General features: G+C 47.6%; 2 protein-coding genes across 2 annotated transcripts; both read right to left on the bottom strand.

Annotated features, from left to right (window-relative positions):
- Positions 1 to 1,029: 1,029 nt before the first annotated feature.
- On the bottom strand, positions 1,030 to 4,640 carry LOC149342518 (uncharacterized). The gene is made up of 2 exons (XM_089542181.1): positions 4,367 to 4,640; positions 1,030 to 1,345 (listed from the first exon to the last, which is right to left on the bottom strand). The coding sequence occupies exons 1-2, from the start codon at positions 4,638 to 4,640 to the stop codon at positions 1,092 to 1,094; spliced, it is 528 nt and encodes a 175-aa protein (XP_089398307.1). The 3' UTR covers positions 1,030 to 1,091.
- A 2,457-nt stretch (positions 4,641 to 7,097) lies between these two features.
- On the bottom strand, positions 7,098 to 7,984 carry LOC149342517 (uncharacterized). The gene has a single exon (XM_089542180.1). The coding sequence runs from the start codon at positions 7,982 to 7,984 to the stop codon at positions 7,286 to 7,288; it is 699 nt and encodes a 232-aa protein (XP_089398306.1). The 3' UTR covers positions 7,098 to 7,285.
- Between the last annotated feature and the right edge of the window lie 18,472 nt (positions 7,985 to 26,456).

The raw sequence follows: 26,456 nt of genomic DNA, 5'->3' as shown, positions 1-26,456 counted from the left end.
CGCTGCGCTGAAGAAGATGAGCATCGGAAGCCGCGCGGAGATGGTCATAGGTGGCGCTGCAGGCCATCTTCTTTCCTCGGTGGGATGCTGTTAGCAGCTGCGGTAAAGGGCATGATTTATCTTGAGGAAAAGGTAACATTAACGAAGAAACTATTTAGGGAGCGTGTAATGGTCACAGCGAACAGCTGTGGTGAGATTAGTGCGCGTGGAACATTGTAGTTTTAACTTTAGAGGAAATATACGACACAATTCGTTTTTATTTTTAATTGCGGCTGTTCCATTCCCGCGCTTCCATAAAAAAAAAAGAATCAATATAGTCTTGAAAGGCTGTTGTGAGAGCTGATGCATTTCTCGTTGTATAACATGACGTGGTCAGTTTAATAATTTTGAGGTTACTCGAGGGATTCGAGGGAATTTCATAGAATGAAATAATGTACTTTATGCTTCGGCCCCTGACAATTAGTAGTAGTGATAATTAGCATTTTGACGCGATAACATTCGAAGGCTAAATTGGGTCAGCGGCCATAAAAGTCGCCCTGTGACTGGAGGGAAATGACGGCACCGGACCGGCGATTCACACTGGAGGAATAAAAATGACGTCACCAAATCGCAAGTGACGTCACTTTCTGGAAAAGCATCAACAGCTGCTAAAACATGATGCATTGCCAACGTATGATGTAATTAGGTGTGCCAGTGAATTATTTTATTGGTTAACCTTGCAGAGAACTGGAAACGCTGGGCATCTATTGTAGACGTTCTTTACGCCTATCCATCTAAGCATCTGCCCATCAGAGGGATAGCTGCTTTTCAAGAGTTGAATTTAGCGCGAACGAAGAAAGCACTAATAGACAATGCACAGGGCCACAGACAGGTGAAGACACTCTGTTGGCGCTCTTTATTTCTCGGAATCTCTGGCACGCTTATTGCGTTTAGTCCAAAACTTGACTCGCCGAGCAGCAGTGCTGCAGAGTCACACGCCTGCTATTATATAGTCCGCTTAAACTGCGAGACGATTTTGCTGTAGTCGAGGCTTTTGGTTGATCTGGCGGCTCGCCGATCAGGTCTTCGGGGAGTTGGCATGCATAATGACGCTAGCGGCAGGAGCCGAGTCGCATGGCGACTTCTCCGACGCCCCTGAGCAGCTCTTCTTCGAGCTGCTGCACGCTGAGCCTGATTTTGTGCGCCGCCTCGCGTCCCAGCGAGTTCACGTCGGACACGAGCATCAGGACGTGGTCGAGGAATGTCGCTGACTCGGGCGGGAACACCCACGTCTCATTCACCGAAGGTGACGTAGACCTGGTGCCGGACATGTCCTCCGTGGATACATATTCTGGGCTGGCTTCAGCTGAGGACAAGGAGAAGCCACAAGAAAGTGATTACGGCGAGAAAGTAAGGAGCAAAACAATGCGTTACTCTTCTGGCGTTCTCACAGGCGACACATTCTCAAGGTTAAATTTTCCTCGGGCTAAAACTTGCACGCGTCTAAAGGTTAGCCTTCAAGTGCTTTAACGTCATTTCCCCGAGACTGTCATCGCGACAGAGGATACAAGTTTGAGTTGATTCACAGGAGGCAGAATAATAAGGAAGTAATTACTCAATGGCATCCACCCGAGCGCAGCCATACGGCTACAAAGGAAAGCTATACAGCTTTTTCAGAAACTTCTTATTGATCAATTGATTCGCTCTCGCCCTACTTGCCGCCCCGGTTAGCTTAGTTGGTAGAGCGACTGCTCCAGTGAAGTAGTGGTCCCGGGTTCGAACCTCAGAGGAGGACTAATTTTTCTTTAACAACGATGTTTCTGCGCATGGGCAGATGCCAATGTGTAATTACGGCCTTATTACAAATCTACTCCACCTTGAGGGATTCCCCTAAACATCTGACGGAGGCAGAAATATATCCAGCTTATGGCCCTCAAAGTGTGCCAGGTGCCGGAAACGTCACTGGTGCTTGCAGAGCGGCGTCACAACTTGGTTCTTGTCTGTCGCAGTTGGAGGATAATGAGTCTGGCCACCACAAACGCTACGTCAGTCGGCGCCAAATGGGTGCTGACTGCTAAAGTGGCTTGTCACGTCAGCAGACGAGACACTACGCAGTGCAACGAGTTTTACAACAAAGACATCAGAGATCGCTGAAAAAAACTAAGAGAGACACCTTATTCATGTATGCATTGGCAATGCCATAGCATTAGCATCCGGTGATGCCTTTACCGGAACTGACGCCACTTGCATTATGGTGACGTCAATTCCCTCCAGCCAAAGGGAATGCTCCTGTCTGGTGACGTCAGATTACTTCAGTCAATGGAAATAAGGAGTTCAGATTTCTGCGGAGAGCATGAGAGGCTGCTCTCGGCCGCATACGACAAGACAATGTCCGCTGCTGCCTGCAGGCGTTCCTCTATGCTCGCGTCGCTGCCCTGGTTGATCCGGAGATTGACGTCCTCCGCGTACTTGCTGAATTTCGAATTTTCCACTTCCCTCAAGGCTGCCGGGAGGTCTCGTATGGCTACGTTGAAAAGGAAGGAGGAAAGCACCGATCCCTTTGGCGTACCCCTGCTCCCCAGTCGGACGGTGGAAGATTCTATGTCCTGAAATTTCATTTTGATTGATCTGTCTCATGAAAGTCCTTTATGCAATCATGCGTCTTCTTACCAACCCTAATTTCTTGGAGGCCAGTGAGAATCGCTGCGTGTTTCACATTATCGAAGGCTTTGGTCAGATCTAGGCCTAATATCACCTTTGCATTTTTGGTTCTAGATTCTTTGATGCCGTGTTTTAGACGAAGCGTTACGTACTGTGTGCACAGGCCGGGGCGAAACAACCATTTCGTGTGGCCACAAGTCATTTTGCTCCATAAAGCGCCTTAGTCTAGTTTCGATTACGCGTTCCATTAGCTTCCCTATATATGATGTTAAGGAAATGGGTCTCAAATTTTCCAGTTTCGGAGGTTTTCCCGGCTTGGGTACAAGGTATTTGCCATTTTCCACTGTTGTGGGAGGCAGCTTTTGTCTCATATTCCCTGCATATACGTTGTGAGAGATATTATAGATTCGTCGTCTAAGTTTCTGAGAAATTTTGATAGAAATCCCGTCTGGTCCCGGAGCCGATTTGGTTTTCAGCACGGCCGAGGCGTACCAGTCGCCGCCGCATCCGTTAGAAGCTGAAACATACATACAATCGAGGAAGTTGCAATAGCGCTCGCTTGCGTTGGAACGAAAGCAAACATCATAATTAGCGATAGCAAAACGGCTGCCTGGAATTTCGGCAAAGGAAGGACCTCGAATGAGGCAAAAAAAATTTTAGCAAGTCCTGAATTGAACCGTAAAATTACGATAATGTGGTCCCCCGCACACGAATTAGTCCCAGGCAATCAGGCGGCACACGAGTTAGCCCGAGCTCTCTACTTCCGGGTAACCGTGGAGCGGCCCGCCTGTCGGGGACTGGATGAGCGCGCGCAAACCTACACTGAAATCTTCGAGCTCTATAAAGTTGGAAGAAGGTCTCTGCCACCACTGGATCGAACTTTAAGCAACAGAGAGTCTGTCGCTTGGTGACGCCTGCAAGGTGGGAACTTCCCAAATCCAGTCTTGCAGGCTTGATAGGTGTAAAATCTGCGGAGAAAGGGGCACCCTTGACCACATAATCTGGCAATGTCCTGACTCCCCAGGAGTCAGGAAGAAGATTAAAAGTAGAGATGCCTGGGAGGCCTTGCTTCGAAGCGAGTCCCCCGCCGAACAGAAACAAGTCATCCGCCTGGCGACGGAAGCCGCGAAGAAACACTGTAACTTCGCCTGTCTTTAGTCGCGGAGGCCCCGGGCCCCGCCCTTGAGCCTGCGGGCCAGGGGCGGGGAGTAGGGGGCACCCTAAACCGGTGGAAAATGAAGTTCTTCTTCTTCTTCAATGGGAATAAGCTGGTAAGGGGACGTATCTTGCCTCCAGCCACAAGACGAATTCTATTACCTACAACGAACTTTGGCCCCTGGGGTTTCTAATGATATCCCCATTAAAATTTGGAGGAATGATCGCGCTATTTTCGTGACTCCAGGCAAAAGAAAATTAGGGCTTGAGGGAGTACCCTTAGAGGCTAGCGTACAGGCGCGTACATAAGTAAACGGAGCACGCTGTGCTGTTCCAAGTGAAATCAGGCCTTGAATATTGGAAATGAAGAAACACTGTGTGTCCATGACAAAGTGCACCAACGTGAACTGGCAGCGTGCATATACAACTAGCTAGCAATTTGAACTAGGTAACTCTTGAATAAGGTTCGAAGGCAATAGCATGCTTCGTTTACTTTTGTCCGCACCTGTAGATACCGGCAAAAGCGTTAATGCCTTTGTGCAGAGGGAGGACAGCGGACGCGAACACTCACCGAACGTGGCGTCCTCTATGGCGTCCTCAGCGCTGCTGGTTTGTGGGTGGCGGTGCTTCTTTTTGCGGCGGGGCCGGTGGTCGTCGAGGAACAGCCTGCGCAGGTCCTCTTGCCGTACGGGCAGCCTGCACTGCGGGCACGGGGCGTTCTCCGAACCATTGGCCTCACACCACAGCGCCAGGCAGGTCCCGTGGAACACGTGTCCGCACAGCGTCGCCACGGGTGGGGCGCGCTTCCGTAGGGACTCGATGCAGATGCCGCACGTGGGGCACATGGCTAACCGCGAGAGAGGTCATTTGAAAAGATGAGAGCAATACTGGCCTAGGTAGTGATAAACTATAGTGGAAAGTCATATGCAAACGCATTATGCATACGGAAAACGATGTCCTCTTAGTTTTGTGTCTCTGCGTCTCGTACGTTTTGGCTGTGATCTTTCGTGATCACCCCTTCAGAAGAGATCGGCGTGGCAGATGAGAGCGCAGGCTGTAGCATCCGCTCCGACTTCCGTTCGTCGGGAGAGGCATTATTCTTTTCCGACCGTCTGTCGCCGAAGATTGCGAAACACAAGCACTACTATGCCAAAGGGCGTCGGTAATGCTAAGCACTTTGATGACCGGAGGTATGTAACGCCAGCTCTTATTTCTGAGGTCCGCAGTCTCAATGTTCATACCAATGCATATGTGAAGCATGCATAAGAACAAAGCTGAAAGGACTCTGACCGGCTTAGCACTAGAGGATGCAAGCAATCTGATTCGTTTCACAAACGTGAAGAAGAAAAAGGCTTAAGTCACCAAAATAACGGTTTTTGTCCCTTATGGCGAGTATTTAGAGCACAGGGGTTGGGTTGCGATCCATACCTGTGCAGGCAAAGCTAACAATTTTTTTAAGTCAAACACTCTTCTCCGAGTTGATGCCGCATTTTTTTGCTCTAACACACTAGGTCCACGCAAAGCAGTTGCAGCTCTAATGCGAAGAAGTGAAGCTTTGCGTTTGCGTGGTATAATGACGTTCAAGAAAGCTCCTTCGTTCAGCGGAATGAAGGTTGTCGATACTCACTTTTCGAGGATTTATCCTTTTCCAGCAAAAAATTTTGTGCTAGTCATTGCGACCCGCGGTAAACACGTTCGATTAAACCCTGCACAAATGCCCGACGCAAATCCACTCGGTGTTTACATCGTCGTTTTTCTTTTCCTTTCAGGCCCAACTTTGTGGTCCTGCTGAAAAAGAAAAAGACAACCGTGGGACCAGCACGCGCTTCTCTCTTTTTTTTGTAAATTAGCTGGTTTGCTACGCTAATTACAACGTTTTTTCTTTGGACTCAGTTGTTCGGTAAGCGCCCACGAACAACTTGTTATAAAGAAACAAAGGCTGCACATTTTCTGCTCGTGAATACGCTGTACTGGTTCGCTTTATTAGTGTGCGGTCATTCTGATTGCATCCCCCCCCCCCTCCCCTGCCACACACACGCGACATTCGCTACAAGCTCGCTAAGCATTTGAAGCCACTCTTCCAAAAAGCATGCCTGGGTTCACATGAGACCGCATACTTCCTGAAGCCGCTTTCTTGACGTCGAATAACTGATGCTTGTTAGGTTCTTATACGCTGTAGACAATATTCTCTGTATTGTAAGAAAAGCCCCACCAAAAACACAGGCACCTTAAAATCACAATATTTAAAATCTGTTCATCAGAAGGAAATACATCCATTGTTAAAGGGGCTCTGCTCCGTCAGATGCCGGCATTAATCCTGTGATCTTCAGTTGGTGAGTGCGTATAAAACTGTTTCGCGTACTTGATAAAACTTCTAGAGCTAAAAAACAGCTAGAGTTTTCGACCTGTGGCGGATGCCTGTAGCTGTACCTCGAGCATTCCTACGCAATCGGTGAATCAATATTCCCGAGAGAAAATACTCTCCGATCGAACATTACTCGAGTACCACGTGCTAACATACCATTGTCTACACGGGCCGACCATGTGATCAGAGCGTAGTAAGCTTTTCGCGGGCTGGCCGCAATGGCTACAGTCATCTGGCTGCATCTGAAGGCAAGCCCCAATAAAACACGTCACACAGCTGCTGGCGGAACATATTACGAGAAGAAAGTTAGGTGGGCGGATGAGATTAAGAAATTTGCGGGGATACAGTGGCCGCAACTGGCAAAGGACAGGGTTAATTGGAGAGACATGGGAGAGGCCTTTGCCCTGCAGTGCAACGTTACTATATTACCTCTTTCAAATCTAGTAACGTTGCTGCAGTGGGCGTAGTCAGGCTGATGATGATGATGATTGCATTTGAATAGGCGTAATGCTCCTATGAAATCTTGGAGTTGTGACTATCGCATCGAAACATGACGTCAGCATTGAGCGAACCAAATGGGCGCATGTGACTACGAAGTGTACGATCCCACAGCATTTCTCGCTCCGGTTTCTACTTCACTCTTTCTTTTTATTTTTTTTTCTGGCTGCAGCGCGCAAAGTGGCGATGATAATCCGCAGTAAAGGGCACGGCCATCATAGGTATCCCCATCACATTAATGCGCAAATCTATCAAGACCTCTTTTTTGCAGCGATCCATAAAAGGCTTATAGACTGTCGTGAGGCTTCAAAAACGAACAAAATTCACAGGGACATCTACTCCCACTATGGGTTGGCAATGCGACAGCATTGCCAGCTATTTTTTGTTATTCACATACCCTAAAGGCCCTTTACAGGTATTACATAGGGGGGTTGAAAAACCCATAGTCAACGTAGTAAGTACATAACAAAGTGAAATTTGAAACCTGAAAATGTGAAAAGCATAAACAAACGCGCTCCAGTAAAGAGTGAACATAACTGGGTCAATGAAAGGCTTGATAACACACACACACATAGACCACAATGCTGGAGACAAAACTCAGTCCTAGCAACAGTGTAATAAGAATAACTAAACATTGAGTAAGCACTTCAGTTTGCTAACAAATGCGTCGTAATTTTTTTCGGAAACGATTTCTGCAGGCAGCTTATTCCAATGGTAAATGGCAAGGAACAATGGCGAATTGCGCATAAGTTTGGTGTGAGCGATCTTGGGTTGCACTTTAAAGCAGTGGTCTAATCGGGGAAAAATGCGATGTGCTGGTTTGATATGAGATTCTGTGAAGGGAGAAGGACTGTGATAAAGCCTGTGAAAGTGACTTATCAGGGTGACAAGTCTTCGCTTTTCAAGTGCGCTTAAATGTAGAGATGATTTAATACCGGTGATGCTGGAGTAGCGAGCGTATTTCCTTGTGATATACCTAGCTGCCTTATTTTGAAGTGATTGCAGTTTCTCGGCAAGATATGCTTGATACGGGTTCCAGATGATACCGGCATATTCTAGCTGTGATCTTACTAAAGTTGTGTATGCCAAGAGTTTGGTGTCCTGATTTGCAAAGTACAAATGACGTCTAATGAAACCAAGTGTTTTGGATGCTTTAGTGGTTATGTAATCAATGTGTTTGTGCCATGTCAAGTCTGAATAAATGTGAGCACCTAGGACTGCAGGAACTTTTTGGATGGCCACGTTACCAATAGAATAAAAGATGGGCTGAGTTACTCTAGCTGTCGCAAATGTTATAAGATTTGTTTTCGAAACATTTATTTTCATATGCCATTGTTTGCACCACTCAGCGATTTTGTCAAGATCCGATTGCAAAACATTAGTATCGAGAGGAACAGTAATCTTTCTGTAAATAACACAGTCGTCTGCAAATAGCCTAATTGAGGAAGTGGTGTTGCTGCTTATGTCATTAATGTAAATGAGGAAGAGGACCGGGCCAAGCACCGAACCTTGAGGCACACCAGACTTTACATGGGTTAAAGCGGAGCAAAATCCATTGGCAAACACAAACTGCTGACGCTTAGTTAAAAAGTTAACAATCCAGTTCAAGACATTGCCGTTTATATTGAGATTTGAAAGTTTAAATATGAGACGATCGTGAGCAACTGTGTCGAACGCTTTTGCGAAGTCGATGAATATGGCGTCAGTTCTCATTAAATGGTGTACAGCGTCGCGCAGGTCAGCTACGAGTTCAAATAGCTGTGACTCGCAGGAACGGCCACGCAAGTATCCGTGTTGATTTGGAAAAAAAAAGCTATGCTGATTGAGGTACTTCATTATTGCTGATGATATGATGTGTTCCAGGATTTTGCAAGGTATACTCGTTAATGAGATGGGCGTGTAATTTGAAAGGACAGAAGGATCTCCAGATTTAAATATAGGTATAATGCGTGCGATTTTCCAAGCGTCAGGCACAATTCCTGTATCAATAGACTGCTGAAAAATGGGAGTGAGTATGCGAGCTATCACTGGTTTAGTTAGCTTGAGCAGTTTTGGACATATGTCATCCGGCCCGGGGGCTGAATTACTCGGCAAACGATCAATAGCGTGCTCAATTCCTTCCTGTGGTATTAAGATGTCAGCCATGTCCGCGTTTATAGTAGCAGCATTTAAACCTATGGGAATTGGTGTTTCGTTAGTAAACACGGAGCTAAAAAATAGATTGAATTCTGTGGCAGCATCAGATCGCTGAATAAAATCACCGTTTTTTACTATTGTCATCAGACTAGACGAAGGAGACTTAGGATTGACAACTTTCCAAAATTTTTGTGTATTGGTCTTAAGTAAAGTTGATATATCATGATTAAAGAATTTATCTTTGGCACTCTCAACTTCTGCTTGGCATATCCTTGACTGCGCGCGGTAGTTATTCCAATCGCCCTCAGATGCAGCACGTTTTGCCTTAGTGTAAAGACGCTTTTTCTTCCAGATGCACCGTTTGACGTTAGAAGTGAACCACATGCTCTGTGATGACGTCGTGACCGTGATTTTTGGAATGTGTCCTTATTTTAGTTTGTTCATTTCAGCGCTTAACAGATTCCAGTTGTCATTTGAACAACGGCTAGATAGTGATTCTAGGAACTGCTCACTGAACAATGACAGTTCACTAATCGATTGTTGAACATTTGCCCGTGCGTAGTTGTAAATAGGTTTCCTAGGAATTTCCGTTTTCTTTCTTACTAGTGTATATTCGCAGTGAAGAGCGTTGTATCGCTGACACATTCCAAAACATGCACTGAAATTTTTCAGGTTGCGTTGTCAATACAAGGTCTAGGACCGACTCGCCACGTGTAGGAGCAGAAACAATTTGCGACAAACTGAACTGAGAAATCAAAGAAATTCTTTACATTCATTTTTCCTTGCAGGGCCTTCGGCTGTGTACGTCAGCCAATTTATACCTGAGTAGTTGAAGTCGCCAGCAAGGATTATCTCTGAGGTTGGGTATCTGTCTTGCACAAAGCACAGTGATGCATTCAGATCCTTAATAAATTCAGCAGGCGATTCCGGTGGACGGTAACAAACACCGGCAATACAGGTAACAAAATCATGCAGTCGCAATGCAAGCCACAAGATTTCTTTACGTGAAGGGCTGTCTAGCAAGGTGGCTTGGAAATTAGTTTTCCCGGCAATCAAAATTCCCCCACCACGTGAGGTGCACCTGTCCTTCCTAAAGACAGAGATTACGAAACAAAGTTCGCCATTGTCGATATCAGGGTGCAACTACGTTTCCGTTCCCAGCACTATATCAGCATCACAACATTCAATGAGTGCACTAAGGGTGTCTTGTTTGCGAAGCAAACTCCAAAAATTACACATTGATGGCTTTATTAGAAGTGACGTCACTTCCGGTTTGGTAACATCGCTTCCTCTAGCCAATGGGAATGCTCCGGTTTGGTGATGTCACTTCAATCCAGCGAATAGGAATACTCCAGCCTGGTGACGTGAGCTGTAACTAGCCAAAGGGCGAATTTTATGACCGACAACGCAGTTTAGCTTCATGAGACTTCTATCACATTAAAAACGCAAACAGAACGTAAACAGTTTCGCTGTTGAAGTGTGTGCGAGTTTATTTAGTTCCCCATTTTTTTGCGTGATAGAGGAGGAACAATGGCCGTAGAATGGCAACGCGCAGTCATCTCGCTCGAATAAGCATTTTCTTTGAGTTTACAAATCCTCGGAGACGCCCTCAATGTGGTCCGACATCGAGGTGCACATGCACGGCGGCGACAATATGCACTTGGCCTTTTAGTGTTACGGCTACATGCGTGTTGCCGTCAGGTTTCTCTTCTGTGGATATGCGTCAATTGCCTTCAGTGGTTACAAAGCGCTACCTGGTCTAAGTAAAGGCGCTGTCGCAATGCCTCGCTCTTAGAAAGCATCAATGGGAGCCATATGGAAGAAGAGAGAGAAGTAAGGTGGATACGAATACTCTTTGTTAAGAGACAAATGCTCCCTACATTTCTCACATAACTTGTAGATTGGATCCTTCAAATATTTAAATGCTATTCAACAAAACTTCCACATGGTTTTTCTTTCTACGTGCCACAAACACGACGGTAGCATGGCTGCTCTGGAGTAGGCGTGAATATTCACTGCAGATTCAAAAGGATACGTTTCACCGACGTATTGTTCCTCATAATCATTGGGCGATGAAGTGATTAGAAACCTACGTAAACGTCTTGCTCTATCGGTTCAATGATTACAGTAATCAGATTTTGCCGCCAACTGTGTAAATCAGCTCTTTTTTTAGTGCGCTAAGAAACACCCCAGGACTCCTTCGTGTACTTTGAGGCTCGAGGAGCTCAGTAAGAAAAGAAGCACCGCTTCTTCGAGGTGAGCCACGGACTTGTTCTTGAAGTTCGCAAGAACTACCACAAAAGAACATAGCGAGAAAAGGACGAAATACAGATACGAGAATTCGAGAACCAAATGCCTTCCCGATGTCGCTTTGTTCCTTCACACTAATGCATGCAAACTCATCTTCACCGTTTCGCATTGCTACTGTGTGCACACTTTCTCCTCCGGTGGGCGGTCTCCGCAGAAGTAGGAGCGAACCGCGCGCGGCAATGACGGCTCCTAATGTCGGGAGGAAGTTTCTCGCCAGACCAACGATAAGAAGTCCATCAGACGGGCCGCGCTAAGAACGAGTCTCAAATGACTGCTGCTCCTCCTCGAAGAGGAGCCGCTCGCCAAAGGGAAAACGACGTGGAATGTTAGCAGTGCTGTTTCGGCCACGGAGACAATCAAGCGCATTAGCGCTCTGTAGAGAAAAAAAATCCGGCCAAAAGTGAGGGAGTTCGTTATGCAGATTAGGAGGAGTGCGCCCCGTACGTAGAAGGATGGAGTCCGCGCGGGGTAGTTTTTCGGGAAGTCAAGAGGACGCTCTCGGTACGCCTCTCTTCCATCGGACGATGACGTTCGAGGCTGGAGCTGTCGTGACGTGTTCGCTTTCTCCGGAGCTCGCCGCGGCGGCGTCATCTTCCCGTCGTCTTCTCAGCCCTGCGAGCGGCGTGCTCGCAACCATTATCAAAAGCCCATCAAACTTCGGTCGGACTTTCCTCCTTGAAGTGGCGCTCGCCACCGCCCGAGAAAATGCTAATTTTCGAGAGAAAACGCCGTACGCCGCTTCCTGGCTTCCCTTGGCGTGCGCGGGCAGTTGGAAGTTTTTCTGCTGCCTAAATTCAACGAGATTAAAGTTTTTTCGCTTGGAGTAAGCGAGTACGGCTTGTTTCCTTGCGCGGCTCTTTGCGAAGAGTTTGGCTAATTTGTCTTTAACGAGTGTCAGAAAAACGCGATGTCTCTGGAACAACGAAAAAGCAAGATGAAAAAGATGACGTTGCAGTCAGGTACTAACGTTTTTGTTTGGACTAGACTGCTACAGGCTGAAAGTATGACAATTAAGCAGCGTCAAAAACGAACATGCATGCATGTGTTTTCTTTTTCAATGTATGCAGGGGCAATTTTTTCTTGCGATAAAAGTCAGTTTTAAACCATTGCTCAGTAGCGTGTCTCACCAATGGGTAAACGTGCACTCCAAACTGCTTCCGCAAATACACATGCAAAACGCAAATGATTTTTTTAGGAAAAGCAGGACGCAGTAAACGTAACACCCTTGGTGGACAAATTACCCGAACCGCAAGGGAAGGGATGAAAGGCAGAGTGAAAGAAAGCGAACGAAAAGAGGTGCTGAAGTAGAGGGCTCTGGATTAATTTCGACCACCTCGAGCACCCAACGTTGTGGCCGGTTGTGGCCCCGTCTTGTGAACATCTCTAATAGCACGCAATGTACGACCACGTTTTAGCTGTCAACTAAAGGTGCCATGGTGAAAATAACACATTCGAAATAAGTTTCCTAATGCGATTTCTCCGAAACGGCAGACCACATGACCGCATTTTATGTGCAGTTTACCGCATAAAATCACACCCATGTTATTTAGTACGGTGTCTTCTCAGTAACCCCACCTGGCCGCGTATTCGCCAACTGCAGCCTGTACAGCCACAAGGCTTGAAACCACGGTGAATTTATCACGGTGACTGAAGATTGTCACAACGCCTTACCTAAAAGGGATAATAATCCTCTTAAACGGCGTTATATGGCACTAAGCATCACGATTTGCGACCTAAAAGGGAAAAAATGGAAAAAAATGAAATTAAAAAAAGCAATAAAACTACAGTACAGAAAGCGGAGTCGAACGGCCGACCTTCCATACGCAACACGAGCCTCTAATCCACTGCGCCATAGCAGCGATGCCAAGCCGTCGTTCTGAATGAATATTTATAACCAGCCTTAATGTGGCTGCTACCTGCCGGTGGGCGGCGCTGTCATCGCTGGCTGTACCGGCTGCATTTGGCGAACACGCCACCTTGGCCAGCATGCCGGAGACTCGTCAGCTGTGCCACCGATCCTCTGGTAGCACAAATGGAGATGCCTTTTATGTCTGCACTTTACAGTTTTGCTGCTTCTTTGGCGCCACCAGTGAGCACGGTCTTATTTTGCGTTTCCTCACTCAGGGCGAGTTTTGTAATGCATGTTCCACAAAGGGACTAGGTCGCGAACTATCGTAGTCTAACATGACTGATGCTGCAACTGTGAGGTTGCTCATGATGATGTCTGGCGTAACGCCTACGAGCAACTCCTTCACCCTCGGAAAAGGGCGATGAGTGAGGGAATCTTTAAAATGACGAAGATGGTGATTATTACATTTTTTTTGGCTCAAGGGTAGCAGCCACAGAGCTCCATCCGCAGGAATTATTCGTCTACTAATGTACAGGACATGTTCTAAAACCAGTGACTGTAACTAGTCAAACATTTGGCGAAGGTGAGCAAATCAGTGGTTGTTTTGTAATGCCCAGAACGATACATTAGTAACGGTACATTAGCCACCACGGTGGCTCAGGAGGTTTGGCGTTCGGTTGTTGATCCAAAGGTCTCGGGTTTGACTCCTGGCGGCGGGAGCGGCATTTTGATGGACGCTAAATAAAAAAAAAACGAACGTGTGCTGTGTGGTGTCAGCGAACGTTGAGAACTGCAGGTGGCCAAAGTTATACCGGAGTCGCAAATTACGGTGCGCCTCCTAGCCCGTGTGTCGCTCCGGGAAGGTGAAGCCTACGCACCAATACCAATACCTCGATTAATGCTGGGGAACACCTCCTGTGATATGGTTGCCTGCCGTACGATCCGCTTTTTAGTGTGAGGACACCTCGTTGATCGGTCATCCCCGACCGGGCGCGCTCTGGCGGGAGCCCGCGTTACGTCACTTTGGCTGCGGCGCCACATGGGGCTTCCTATAGCCTCGTCGACGCGGTGACATCCGGCGGAGAACTTACGTATTATCGACGTCAAATGAAATGCGAACAGCGGAGCACGTAGCCAAAGGTCTATTTTGCGCCGTCCGCCTGTCGTAATCGGAGATAGTCGTGCTCATCCGCTTTGCATTATCTATGCTTCTGTTTTCTTTGATGTTAATTTTCTCGGTTTGCCACTGGAGCGCCACATTCATAATTTCCGCCGATCTCAACTTGCTGAGAGCGGTTTAGCTGGCGGAACCGGCTGCGGCACGCGTGATTGAAGCGAGCGCTCTTATCTCTTGGCCTGCAGCGCTTTGATTTTGCTTCCGTCATCCTTGTTATCAGCGTCTGGTTGTGATGCTAATAGTGAAAAAGACTGATGGTGCTCCTGCCAGTGTTCAACTCGACAGTTCCAGAACGGGTTGTTTCTGGTAGTAGCCGCCACTCTATCGCCACCAGAAAAGCTCGAATACGCTAGAATCGAACGTTGACGCCTGGGCGTACGACCTGAAAAGAGCGCGAATCATTTCTCTTTACCGTTGCGGTGTGCAGTAACGCGTAATTGCAAAGGAAACAGGTCGTCCTGCGTCTAGAGTTACCAGAATTTTCTAGGCATTCTGTGATGTGGGAAGGCTTGGAAGCATGCTTCGTGGGCATCGACAGCAGGTTACCGGCAAGGATCAAGACCTACCGCTGCAGCAGACACGCCCAGCACTACGCCTCATGAGGTAAGGAACACTTTTCAGTTGTGTGCCAGCACGACGACCATTAGCAGTCGTCTACATGAGGCTGTTTTGCTATGCCGAGTAGCATCGCAGAAGCCAGGAGTCTCATAGGTGAATAGTAAAGCAAGGCTCGTCTTGAAACGAGACCATGAATCATGGACTGCGGAGAACTGGCGCTACGTGACGTTCGCTAACGATGTAGATGTTTTGAACTCACTGGGACCAGCTTTAGCGGATTTAGAGAGCCGACAACTTCAGGGACCGTATTCTATAAGTTTCCATTGTCTATTTCGCGTCAATTCGATCCTCTTGTCAGTGGCCGCTCAGATATTCCCGGGGCTTTCAAGCGTCTGTGGCAAGCTTCCCGGCCATTGGGTGGCTGGCTGCATATCGCAGCCAATGACAATCACAGTGGTCAGGTTCGCTCGTCTGCTGTTAACAGGGCGCTGTGATGCACCTCATTATTGGCTGCATATTGCGTCCAGTTTAAGCCAATTGTAAGCTCCGGTCTCCAACCAACCAATGGCAGGGTCGTTTGCCGCATACGCTTCAAAGCCGCGGGCATATCTAAGTGACCACTGATAGAGAACCGAATGGACGCAAAATAGACAAAAAAAAAATGGACAGAAAATGGATCGAAAGTAAAGGATACGGCCCCACGTGTGCCTTACCGCCCATATGTGCATGTCTACACTACCATATGTTTGGCAGGATTCCTTTAATGCAATGAATATCATACTGAGTATTGCGACGCGACGAGAGGTCTTCGTGTTTTTCTTAATTCTCGCAAGCGGTCAACCTTTATTTGTTCGCAGCACGACCAGACGCTGATAACACGCCGAAGCTCTGTAGGCCAGGGAGCCGAGAGCGCTCGCTTCACCTACGCGGTCCACAGCCGTGGCCGCCAGCGGTATACCGCGCTGCGCAAGTTGAGATCGGTGGAACGTACGAAAGTGGCGCTCCAGTGACGAAGCGGGAAAATGGACGTCAAAGAAAACAAAACTGTCGCAAACAGGATGAGCGCGCCTATCTCTGATAACGACAGGCAGACGGCGTAAAATGGGCCTTTGGCCACGCGCTCCGCTTTTCGCATTTCATTTGACGCCGGTATACGTGACCAGCCTAAGGTGTTATAGGCAGGGAAGCTACCGCGAGCGAGGAAGGACAAAATAAAAAAAAAGGGGGGGGGGGGTGCAGGAAAGGACTTGATTAGCCATTTTCGATTGATAAGCTAGGCATTGATAACGCAGAAGGCGTTTGTCTCGGAGTTTTTACAGCCACTGCTGTATATGGGATTTACTTAAAGGTAATCGATTAGTTGCCAGTTAGAGTTGCATGTCGTAACCCCAAACTCCCGCATTCTAGTGCCGGCTAATGTCAGTTCGATCTGGACATGCGCCATGTGTAGTGGGCTCCGTGTTGTTTATGCGAAGCATACTACTTTAGCTACCACTTCAGCCCTTCACCGTGGTTATGCGCCTCCAAATCACGTGATACATGACGTCACACCACGTGACACGATGACGTCACGACAGTGGAGAAACGGGGGCCCACCTCGCGCCGTCGCTGTGGTTGTGCGCCTCCAAATCACGTGATACATGACGTCACACCACGTGACACGATGACGTCACGACAGTGGAGAAACGGGGGCCCACCTCGCGCCGTCGCTGTGGTTGTGCCCCTCCAAATTACGCGACACGATGATGCTTCGCATTCTCCAGGCTTAACCAAGTTAAGCCTCAGCCATTTTTTTTGTCAACCGCTAGGACAAGGTCGACGTGCGCCATACGTGTGCCACATGTGCGTATACGGGCCGACGTGATCCACTGTCTCTTTCCAGAACCTTAGAAAGTCTGGAACATATTCTTGCTCCGGGCAATCACTCATTGAACGGACTTTATTTTTGGACACTAATAACCGAATATACCGTAGAATCTTTCACTACTAACTAGTCGTTCCTGACTTCTGTCGCTACTGTATCTAAGTGATGCACCAAAGCGCTATAAGAACCTTGGCTCCTTTTTTGTTTTATGCTAATAGCAAGAACATCATGTTTTTAATTTTTGGCAGGAAGGAAATAAGTTGCGCAGCAAATAATGTCGGTAAATACTAAGAAGTAATGAAGGAATTGGCTCTACAGAGCCTCATGTAAAGAGCCGTACGAAATCTCGAAGCCAGATATGTTGAGCTATACGACTTCATAACCACCGCCTTCATGTCGGCTGAAGTGCCTATCGCCACATTTTTCCTGAGTAACTTCTGTACTAAGCTACATAAAATGGCCACGACATGGTGGATTCATCGGACGGGGACTTTAATGTTCCGAGTTTTGTCGAAATTCTGTGCGGCATGCGTGCATCTCTAATTAGGACGCAAGATTAAGTAAATCGGCATAGAATTCACGTTTGGAACAGTTTTAAATATGTCTAAATGTTGAGCCGACCGGCGATAATAATGCTAATAAAAAGGTACCGCTTTCTGTTGCAGGTCGAAATTCTGAATTTAGAGTTCTCAGTCAGATTGCGCCAGCCGTCGTTTTAAACGAGGGCACTCAAGTTGCTGGTTGGAACATATGTACGCATGGTCAATCGGGCCTTTCTGAAATCTCGAATGTCAGATGTTTTTAGTTTATTAGTTTTTTTTTTCTGTGTAATGTAAAGGCCCAAAATAGCATTTTTGTGCAAGTTTCCTGCGCCAGCTTCAGCCACTGGTCTTGCCGAGAACTTTTTTTGCATAAATTAAAGCATTCGAAAATGTGGAGCATACAGACTGTTCTCGGGCTGCCTAATTAGGAGTTTTTCACTTGCCTTCACGCTAACAACTACTCCCTATACGTCCTGTAAGGGAGCTGTAATTGCATTAATCAGTATTCAAATTTCTGGAGAGAGAAGCCGCCTGCCCGTCTGGGGAAAAAAAGAATAGCATGAACAAGCGAAGCCAGAGCCTAGTACTGGCCCGACATTCTAAAGGTCAGAGACCAAGACAGAAAAATCACCAGAGCATGCCTGACCGCAGGCCGCCAAGCCCAGCTGCGGCTATAATCCGCCATGTTTAGCGAGGATCCGGCGAACACGTATGCAGATGAAGGCAGGGCGGTAAGCCAAAACAAAGCCGCGCTGCACTATGCATGAGCTGGAACGTAGGACTAGGGAGGAAAGCGAGCCAATGAAGACGGTCGCGTCTGGATTTAGAGAACCGCGAGGGAAAAAGTGCGGAACAGGGGAGAGGATAACCCAAAACCGAGGATAACCGAGGCAAATAGAAAGAAGAACGGAGTAGGGTTCTGGGAAAGAAGGCCTCGAGCTGATAGTTCGGCGAGGAGGTCAGTTCGATCGTGCACCAGGGACGACGCTCGGTGCATCTGTTTAAAGATGCGATCCCAGGCCAGCAGCTCTTTGGCCACGCCCGAGCACGATTCTTCATAGTTCTGTGCAGCATAGCCGGAGTTGCAACTGGAATCGAAGTCAGTACAAAATGATACCAAGCGTGACACCTGGTCGTTTCTGTCATATGGTGAACTTACCATAGTGAACAAAATTGACAGGTCACTGGTCAAAATAGGGACAAGAAACAAAGGCAAAATTCACTTGAATTAAAGAAAACTGCTGTTCGTGGGACAGTCGGTCAGAAAACTATGTCTAAGCTTTGAACAGAGCTTTGATTGGCAACGGAGAGAGAGAGAGTAAAGCATATACTTTTCGACCTTGGTCCGGGTCGCCGTCTGAAGTCGAACCATCAGAGTCCGCATCGCTCAACAGAGCGTATTGTTAAGTTAGTACGCGTCAGAAATGATATACTTCAGGGTGCACGTAGTTTATGCTCACTTTTGCAATCACTCTTCACTAGACTGTGGCTAGCACAGCCCTGACATAAGGCACAGTTCTTTGAAAAGCTCTCCCGTTGAGGAGGGCTAGCGTAAGGAACGGCTGAGTAGGGACTGTAGAAACGGGGTCAGTACATGATAGAAAATGGCTGTAGTACGTTAGCGTGGACAGTGTTGTGTATTCTTGTGCTCCAGTTGAGGTGAGCGCCTGTCATTCTAAGTCTACTGATTCTAACAGAGCGCGCAGAACGTTTACCATCCTATCCGGTTAGGAAGCTGCCGGATACGGTAATGCATAGTCAAGATTTATTTAGACCTTTAGAATGTCCCTGCTGTCCATGATGTAGAGCACAAGGGGCCGCACACTATTTCTTGACAGCGTCCGTATGAAAACAGTTGTGGAGGAACGAACGGTATGTAATTCACACAAGCCCGCACGAGAAGGCGCGCTACTTTGAGTTACTAAGTGCATTTTATGAACTCCTTTGTCTAAAGCTTAGAGCCCAGGGTGTTTGCTTCAGAGCCACACCGTGTAGCTTGTAATGCATCCTTAGTGATCAAAACCTTCCTAGATGAGAATATTTTTGATCCTGCCACCTCCACTGTTTCAGACTTCCACAAATTCTACAAACGCCCCACTACACGGCTAAGAAGCATTTCCACAGGGCTCCAAACTTTTCACAAAGGCTTAACTTGCTGCGAATCACTTTATCTCGCGAATAACTTTTATGTTCTCGTAGCAATCGACATAAAAGTAACCTACAAGCGCCTGCATAAGCGAGCTGCGAGCATAGTAGTCTACATTCCTCGTCACATATGAGCAACTTATAAAGCTCGACTTAAAGCATTTCTTTTTTTGCGTGAATGCACTCAGTACACTGCAGTCTTAGCCTAAAGAAAGAAAAAAAAGCTACGAACACGGAACAGCCGTGTGTAAACACGCCTTCTTGCTGACAGTAGGAACTGTGAATCCGACGCAGGACTATAATCTCCTTTACGTAAGATTTGACAGCCAATAGTATATGTGCAAAGGAGGGTACACGAGGCAAGAGAGGTGCAGCTGCTTGACCGACTCAATTCGGGCAGCCAAGATTGTGACTTTTGCGGGAAATATTCTCTCATTTAAGGAGCCCTTGAACTGAGCTGCATCAGAGCCCGTTTTCAACATTTCGTTCACACAGCCCCTGTTTCTCCACCCTTTTCTAGCTGATGGCAACCGCGGACTAATGTGTGGTTGTGTAGGGAAGGCTTGTGCATGCACCGAGCCTTACTACTCTCGCAGCCTAGACTTGCGCTCGTGCTACGTAATGTTTTTGTACTCTTTGTGGTTGCAAATTTTATTGAACTGGAAAAAAGCCTATTTGAACCAGCGCGTTAGTAGCATACGGTTTTAATTGTACTTCGGGAAACGGGAAACCTCCACTCTCGAAGGGCACCGTGTAAATAAAAAACAAACAAAGAGAACAAATCAGCAACTGAGTCCTTTATGTTTGGCCGGCTTGATTGTAATAACGGAACATGGCAGGAACATGCTTCACTCTCGGCCCATAGCAGCATCGGGCCGAGCAAAATTTTGAGCATGTCACAGTTTTTCCGGGGACTGAAAAATGAGTCCGAAAGCGCGAATGAGAGCGAGTATTCTTGCGCACGCGCATTCGCCTCCGCTGCACAGAAATTTTCGGTCGTGCTATCGCTCTCGAAGAAACAAAACAGAAGCGTGCCTGCTGCGGCATTAATGGCTAATTTATAATCGACTCCCACGCAACCAGCCACGCTCGGGTGCATTCCGCGAACCGCTGCACCGCAGCTGGCCCTTGGCGTCCCTTCGTGCTCTTTGTTGTTAATAAATAAATAAATAAATAAAACGAAAGAGAGAAGCGCGCACACATCACATTTTGGTGCCTGTGAGGCCAAGTTACATATCGATCTGCTATAGCGGCGTCATGCAGCGCCCTTGTTGGTTTTATTGTTTCGAGATTTCTGCTTAAAAATTAGGCCTAGTGAAGCCTGTCCAACTCCCTCGACTGCTTAGCGGCGCAGCGTGGTTGTTGCCCGAACGGAGAGCGGAATAATTTCGGCAAAAAGCGGATGGACGAGGAGGCGATAACGAGTGTTCAGTTACGTTCTGCCAATTTTTCGCGTATTTTAAGGGGAGTCGCGTTGCAAGCAATTTGCCTAATGACTCTGGGCTGGCGATGATGATCACGCTGGCGGGAAAAGAGTTGGTGCTGACGAAGACTTTATGAAGGTGAACGGGTGAAGAGAAGATGCAGCGTGGATATCTGAAAAGTTTCGGCGTGTGCGAAAAAGCTCATTGTCGGCTTTCTGCTTGAGTACTTTGATTTTGTCTTTAGCCAGGCCAACTTAGTGGCGTTCGCAGTGCGGAGGGCTAAAGTGGCTTTCTAGAGTAGAAAAAGTTTACTGAGAACGTCGAAATCCTTCGAAATTTTCAGCTTTCTTTTGAGGGTGTGTGTTTAGTATGAAAGTTTAGACTCCCTGTATATTGCGCAATATGGGAGCTGATTCTGGTGTAGCCGCGACTTCTCTTTGCTATATAGGTAGGTGCCGATGCTTTTCGCTATCGCGTCTCAGGTAGTCGATGCAAGGGTTGAGGGTGGGCCTCGTGGCACAACCGCACTTGTGCTTGGTAAGCAGGAATTTTGGCGAACTGTGTGAGCCTTCAGAAGATGAGTAAGTCAAAGACAATTCATATAGTGGCGTCGTTTAATAATAAAAGGCTCCTCTTCATTCACGTATTTAAAAAAGAGGTTGAGACCAAGTACTGCACTAGGGTGGCCAAATTCTGTTCTGGTGAGCGAGTGCATTGTCGTTTCTGATCACCGAGATCAGGCTGCACCCCAGGCAAGGTTTGCAGCTCGATCAACAAATGTATGTTTTTTTTTTTTTTACGCGAGGCGGATGCTCTACCTCTACCCTATCGCTGCCTCACTGCAGCAATTGAGGAGCAGCTGACTAAGGCGGTGGTCAGACCTGTGACGCAGCGGAGACTGCTAAGAATCTCTGGCTTCAGATAGGCCGCTTTTTGGAGCTGAACCGGGCAACATTCAACGCTAGAACCTTATCCAGTGAGGCTAACCAAGCAGTGCTATTCGAGGAACTGAAGTGTGTTAAATGGGATGTTATAGGGCTTAGGGAAATTATAGGAGGGCAGACGAGGCATATACAATACTAAGAGGCGGGCAAGTACTGTGCTGTCGTGGATTATTGCAGAGACGAGAACTAGGTGTGGGATTCCTCATCAATCAGGATATAGCTGGCAACATAGAAGAATTGACCGTATTAACGAAATGGTGGCAGTTATTGTAATTAAGCTTAATGAGAGGTACAAAGCCAATGTGGGACTGGCTTCGCGCCTGCACTCAGCCATTATGACCAGAGTGTCGAACATTCAGTGAAGACGTAGAGTCGGTTATGAGCAAAATAAAAACACAGTGCGCTGTACTGATGGGCGACTTCAATTCCAAGGTAGGCAATAAGCAGGCTGGAGGCCAGGCAGTGGGGCGACTATAAAGTAGGCTCTGGGGATAGCAGTGATGGATTCATTATTGGAGTCAGCAGAGAGAAGTAATTTATGGATCATGAATCCCATTCGCAAAGGGAAGAACAGGAAGTGAATATGAAAGAGCCGCAATGGTTAAACTAAAAATGAAATAGGCTTCACTCTATGACTTCACCTTGGCATTGTGCAGGATCTGGACGTCCTCGGAAAGATGCGTTGTGGTGAGCACAGGATGGTAAGGTCTCGAATTAGCCTAGACTTGAAGAGAGAACGGAAGAAACTAGTGAGGCGGAAGCCAATAAACGAGTTGACGTTAAGAGGGAAAGCAGATGATTTCATTATCTCGCTGTAGAACAGGTATTCGTCTTTAACTGATGAAGATGACCTTAATTTTCAAGCAATGAACCATAATCTCACAGCTATAATTACGGAATGCGCAGCAGAAGTGAGCGGTAGGATGATTAGACAGAATATCGGCAAGCTCTCTCAGGAGAAGAAATATCTGATTAAGAAACGCTAAAGTATGAAAGCCTCCAACCCCATCGATAGAATAGAAACGGCAGATCTATCAAAGCTGATCAATAAGCGGAAGGTAACTGACATAAGAAAGCTTAATAGGGAGACAATCGAGCATGCTCTAAAGAACGGAGTAGCTAAAAGCGATGAGGAGGAAACTATAGGCACAGGCAGAAATCAGATATATGCGTTAAGAGAAAAAGAGGGCAATATAATTAACAATATGGATAAGACAGTTAAAGTAGCCAAAGAGTTCTACATAAACTAGGAGGTTAATGAAAGAGGTTGTAGCGGGCAGCAATGGGACATCCATTCATTGACGAAATAAGAAGTAAAGAAAGCCATAGGAGCAATGCACAGGGGGAAAGTAACTGGAGAGGATCAGGCAACAGCATATCTGCTGAAGGATAGTGGAGAAATCGTTCTAGAAAATCTAGCCAACCTATATACGCAATGCATTACGACCTCGAGCGTACCAGAAGCTTGGGAGAACACTAATATCATCTTAATCCATAAGAAAGGGGTCGTCATGGGTAACGGGACGTTAAGGGTAACAGAATGGGCACCAGGTGCGAAGAGAAGGCGAGTGTAGCAGAGGGAGGCAGAAAGTTAGGTTGGCGGATGAGATTAAGAAGTCGGCGGGAATAAGCCGGCTGCAGCTGGCGCAGGACAGAGTTAATTGGAGAGATATGCCAGAGACCTTTGTCCTACAGTGGGCGTAGTGATGCTGATGACGATGACATTCACGTGTCGACTTTCAACTTTTAAAACTTAGGCTTATAACCTCGAACCACCTAATCTTTCAAAAACTTCTCGCTCCAATTTGAAACCTCTGCGTCCAACTCTAAAGCAATCAGTCAACCCGGTCCTACGTGAACGATTTGTGCGGGTGACATCAACAAACTTCCCCTGTGATTTATACCACGTGCCTACACATAAGCCATGCGGCAGTACCGGGCCTCGCTCGAGTACGCATTTGTTTCTGTGGGTGTAACAAAAGCTCCACAGTCTGCGAGCCTCGGTCGCCGCTGTCGCTACATTGCCTATGTAGTACATGCTGTATACAGGCCATCATTTCCGCAGGGACAATCTCCTAAACGTCCCAGCAAACCTCACTCCAAACGCACTAAATAGTTCAGCTCAACACGAGCGCGGTTTCTGTATCACCCGCAATCAGGTGACCCTACACGCGTGAACTCTAAATATTCAGTAACCAAGTCCTATTGTTAATGAAGGCAGGGTGGTTTCCGGCTATGTCCTATCTTTATTTAGCAATTGTGTAAGGCCTCATGGAAGCAACTGTGGACTGTTTGGTAGAGCATCAACCTCGTATGCGGGAAGTCATGAGGCAGAATATCAGTGCCACCGGAAGCCCACCGGTTTTCTGTTTTAGTAACGTAGTCCTCTTTCTGCGAGTCGGAGTCCTAGCGGGTCGGAGCGGATCGGGGCACGCTGCGTAGGTGCAGCTCAGGGAACCCACCGGTAAAGCCATCTACGTGTAGCCATTTTTATAACTGCATTGTGAGAGGGCGATTTCCACTTTTAATGTGGGAATTTATGACGTCTGGAGTGGCATTTAGCGCAAAATTTCGCAACACTCGACACTTTAACGCAACAGAGAGGCAGAAAATCATGTTGCTGCCCTGAGCTGGGGCGATATGCCGCCACTTCAATAGTTCAGGGGCTGTGTTTATGACCCTTCTATTTTCTTTGCATTTCTTGTGCCTCTTTGGTAGTGGTGGTCAGGCCCGGCTTCGATAATTGCCGGTTACCAGCCCTGACACCATAGGCCGATTATAAAGGGACAATTAAAGTGAAGGAAGCCAAAATACGACCCCTGGATTATTTTTTACCTTTTCTTGCTGCAAGCGCGCTTTCCACTGCATTAGCACGAAAAGCTCACTACTGGACTGTGTTTGCACAGTATAGGTGCTGGTGCCACTGAAGAAAGAAATGAAAGGAGGAAAGAAAGAAAAAAAATGTAGTATGATTATGAGTGTGTAACGCATATGATCCAGCATTAGGTGGCTTGTGATCGACAGGTGTAACGTTAAGGCGCAACGCTAAGAGACTAGAAGGTACAAAAGGGTCAGGGATCAAACTCGAGTTAATGACATCCTAGTCGAAATTAAGAGGAAGAAATGGGCTTGGGCGGGGTCTGTAACATGCGAAGGCAACGTAACCGATGGTTCTTAAAGGTAACGGAGTAGATTCCAAGAGAAGGCAAGTGTAGCAGGGGCGGCACAAAGTTAGGGGGCGGATGAGATTAAGAACTTTGCGCGAATACGATATCTACATTTGGCACAGGACAGAGATAATTGGAGAATATGTGAGGGGCCTTTGTCCTGCAGTGTGCCTAGTAAGGCTGCTGCTGATATTAGAGTGGGTGCGCTAGCCAGTAGGCCACCGCAGCGATTACATAGTGGTTAGTGCCTCCGGCTCGTATGTGGAAGCGGTCATGTCCGACATTCTTGGAGAAAAATTTTGGAAATTGAAAAACTGTAAGGTACTGGCATAGAAATATTGAATGTAACGGTCCACTCTTCGGCTATGTAGCAAAATATTTATTTCACAGTGTTTCCATTGCTCGCATCGAGCAGTTAAGGCTGCCATAGAAAACCAATGGGGAACACTTTTCACGATAGCAAAAAATGAATGCGTGCTGACGGGAGATCTGCGTATGTAATGATTGTTATAGTGAAATGTTACAATGTAAAAAATTGGTTTCCTCCAGAATTGTTGTGTATGAGAGGTGCTGGGTAGGAGATGGTGGACTCGTAGGTGGGAGATGCATTTTTGTTGGTGGGTTCCCTTTGTTGGGGTTGCGTTAGCCGACGCCAGCGGTACGAAACTGAGGCAAGAGCTAATAAGAGCTAACGCTACAAAAAACTATGGGGCACTTTGGCAGCCTAAAGTGCGCTAGGCGGAATCCCTTGTCGCGCTACTTGGACTGTCATTGACAAGTCCCCTTGTCGAAACGTTGGCTCAAGCAACCTGAGGTTTTCCCCTCCCTTGTTCATTTTTGTGATCGCAAAGGACCATCAACCACACCCTCTCTCTACCATTGACAGCCTATGTTTGTTACGGTTGCACCACTTGGGAGCCATCTTCCTTCACTAGCTGCCGCTCACCGACTAACGACGGAGCAGCGTTCGACGCCGTCGCGCCGACAGCTCCACCTGTCGACGAAGATGACGTCAACTTTTGGCAGCTATGTTCGTCGATGGGTCACCCCAGGCGCTGGATGTAACGCCGGACGGACGGACGGACGCGAGAATGAGTCACCCCAGGCGCTGTACGTAACGCCGGACGGACAGACGGGAGAATGAGTCACCCCAGGCGTTGGATGTAACGCCGGACGGACGGACGGACGGAAGAATGAGTCACCCCAGGCGCTGGCTGTAACGCCGGACGGACGGACGGGAGAATGAGTCACCCCAGGCGCTGTATGTAGCGCCGGACGGACGGACGGGAGAATGAGTCACCCCAGGCGCTGGATGTAACGCCGGACGGACGGACGGGAGAATGAGTCACCCCAGGCGCTGTATGTAACGCCGGACGGACGGACGGGAGAATGAGTCACCCCAGGCGCTGTATGTAACGCCGGACAGACGAACGGGAGAATGAGTCACCCCAGGCGCTGGATATAACGCCGTACGGACGGACGGGAGAATGAGTCACCCCAGGCGCTGTATGTAGCGCCGGACGGACGGACGGGAGAATGAGTCACCCCAGGCGCTGGATGTAACGCCGGACGGACGGACGGGAGAATGAGTCACCCCAGGCGCTGTATGTAACGCCGGACGGACGGACGGGAGAATGAGTCACCCCAGGCGCTGTATGTAACGCCGGACAGACGGACGGGAG

This window comes from Amblyomma mixtum, chromosome 5 (genome assembly GCF_055824585.1).
Source record: "Amblyomma mixtum isolate Tamu chromosome 5, ASM5582458v1, whole genome shotgun sequence".
Lineage (NCBI taxonomy): Eukaryota > Metazoa > Arthropoda > Arachnida > Ixodida > Ixodidae > Amblyomma > Amblyomma mixtum.
Note: the sequence above shows the minus strand (reverse complement) of the source record. Positions and strands in the feature narration are given on the sequence as shown.

Excerpts from the sequence above, each read along its gene's own strand:
- LOC149342517 (XM_089542180.1), bottom strand. The coding sequence starts at position 7,984 with ATGAAAATAAATGTTTCGAAAACAAATCTTATAACATTTGCGACAGCT.
- LOC149342518 (XM_089542181.1), bottom strand. The coding sequence starts at position 4,640 with ATGTGCCCCACGTGCGGCATCTGCATCGAGTCCCTACGGAAGCGCGCC. Across the intron at positions 1,346-4,366 it reads CATAGAGGACGCCACGTTCG|CTGAAGCCAGCCCAGAATAT; the intron begins GTGAGTGTTCGC and ends CCTTGTCCTCAG.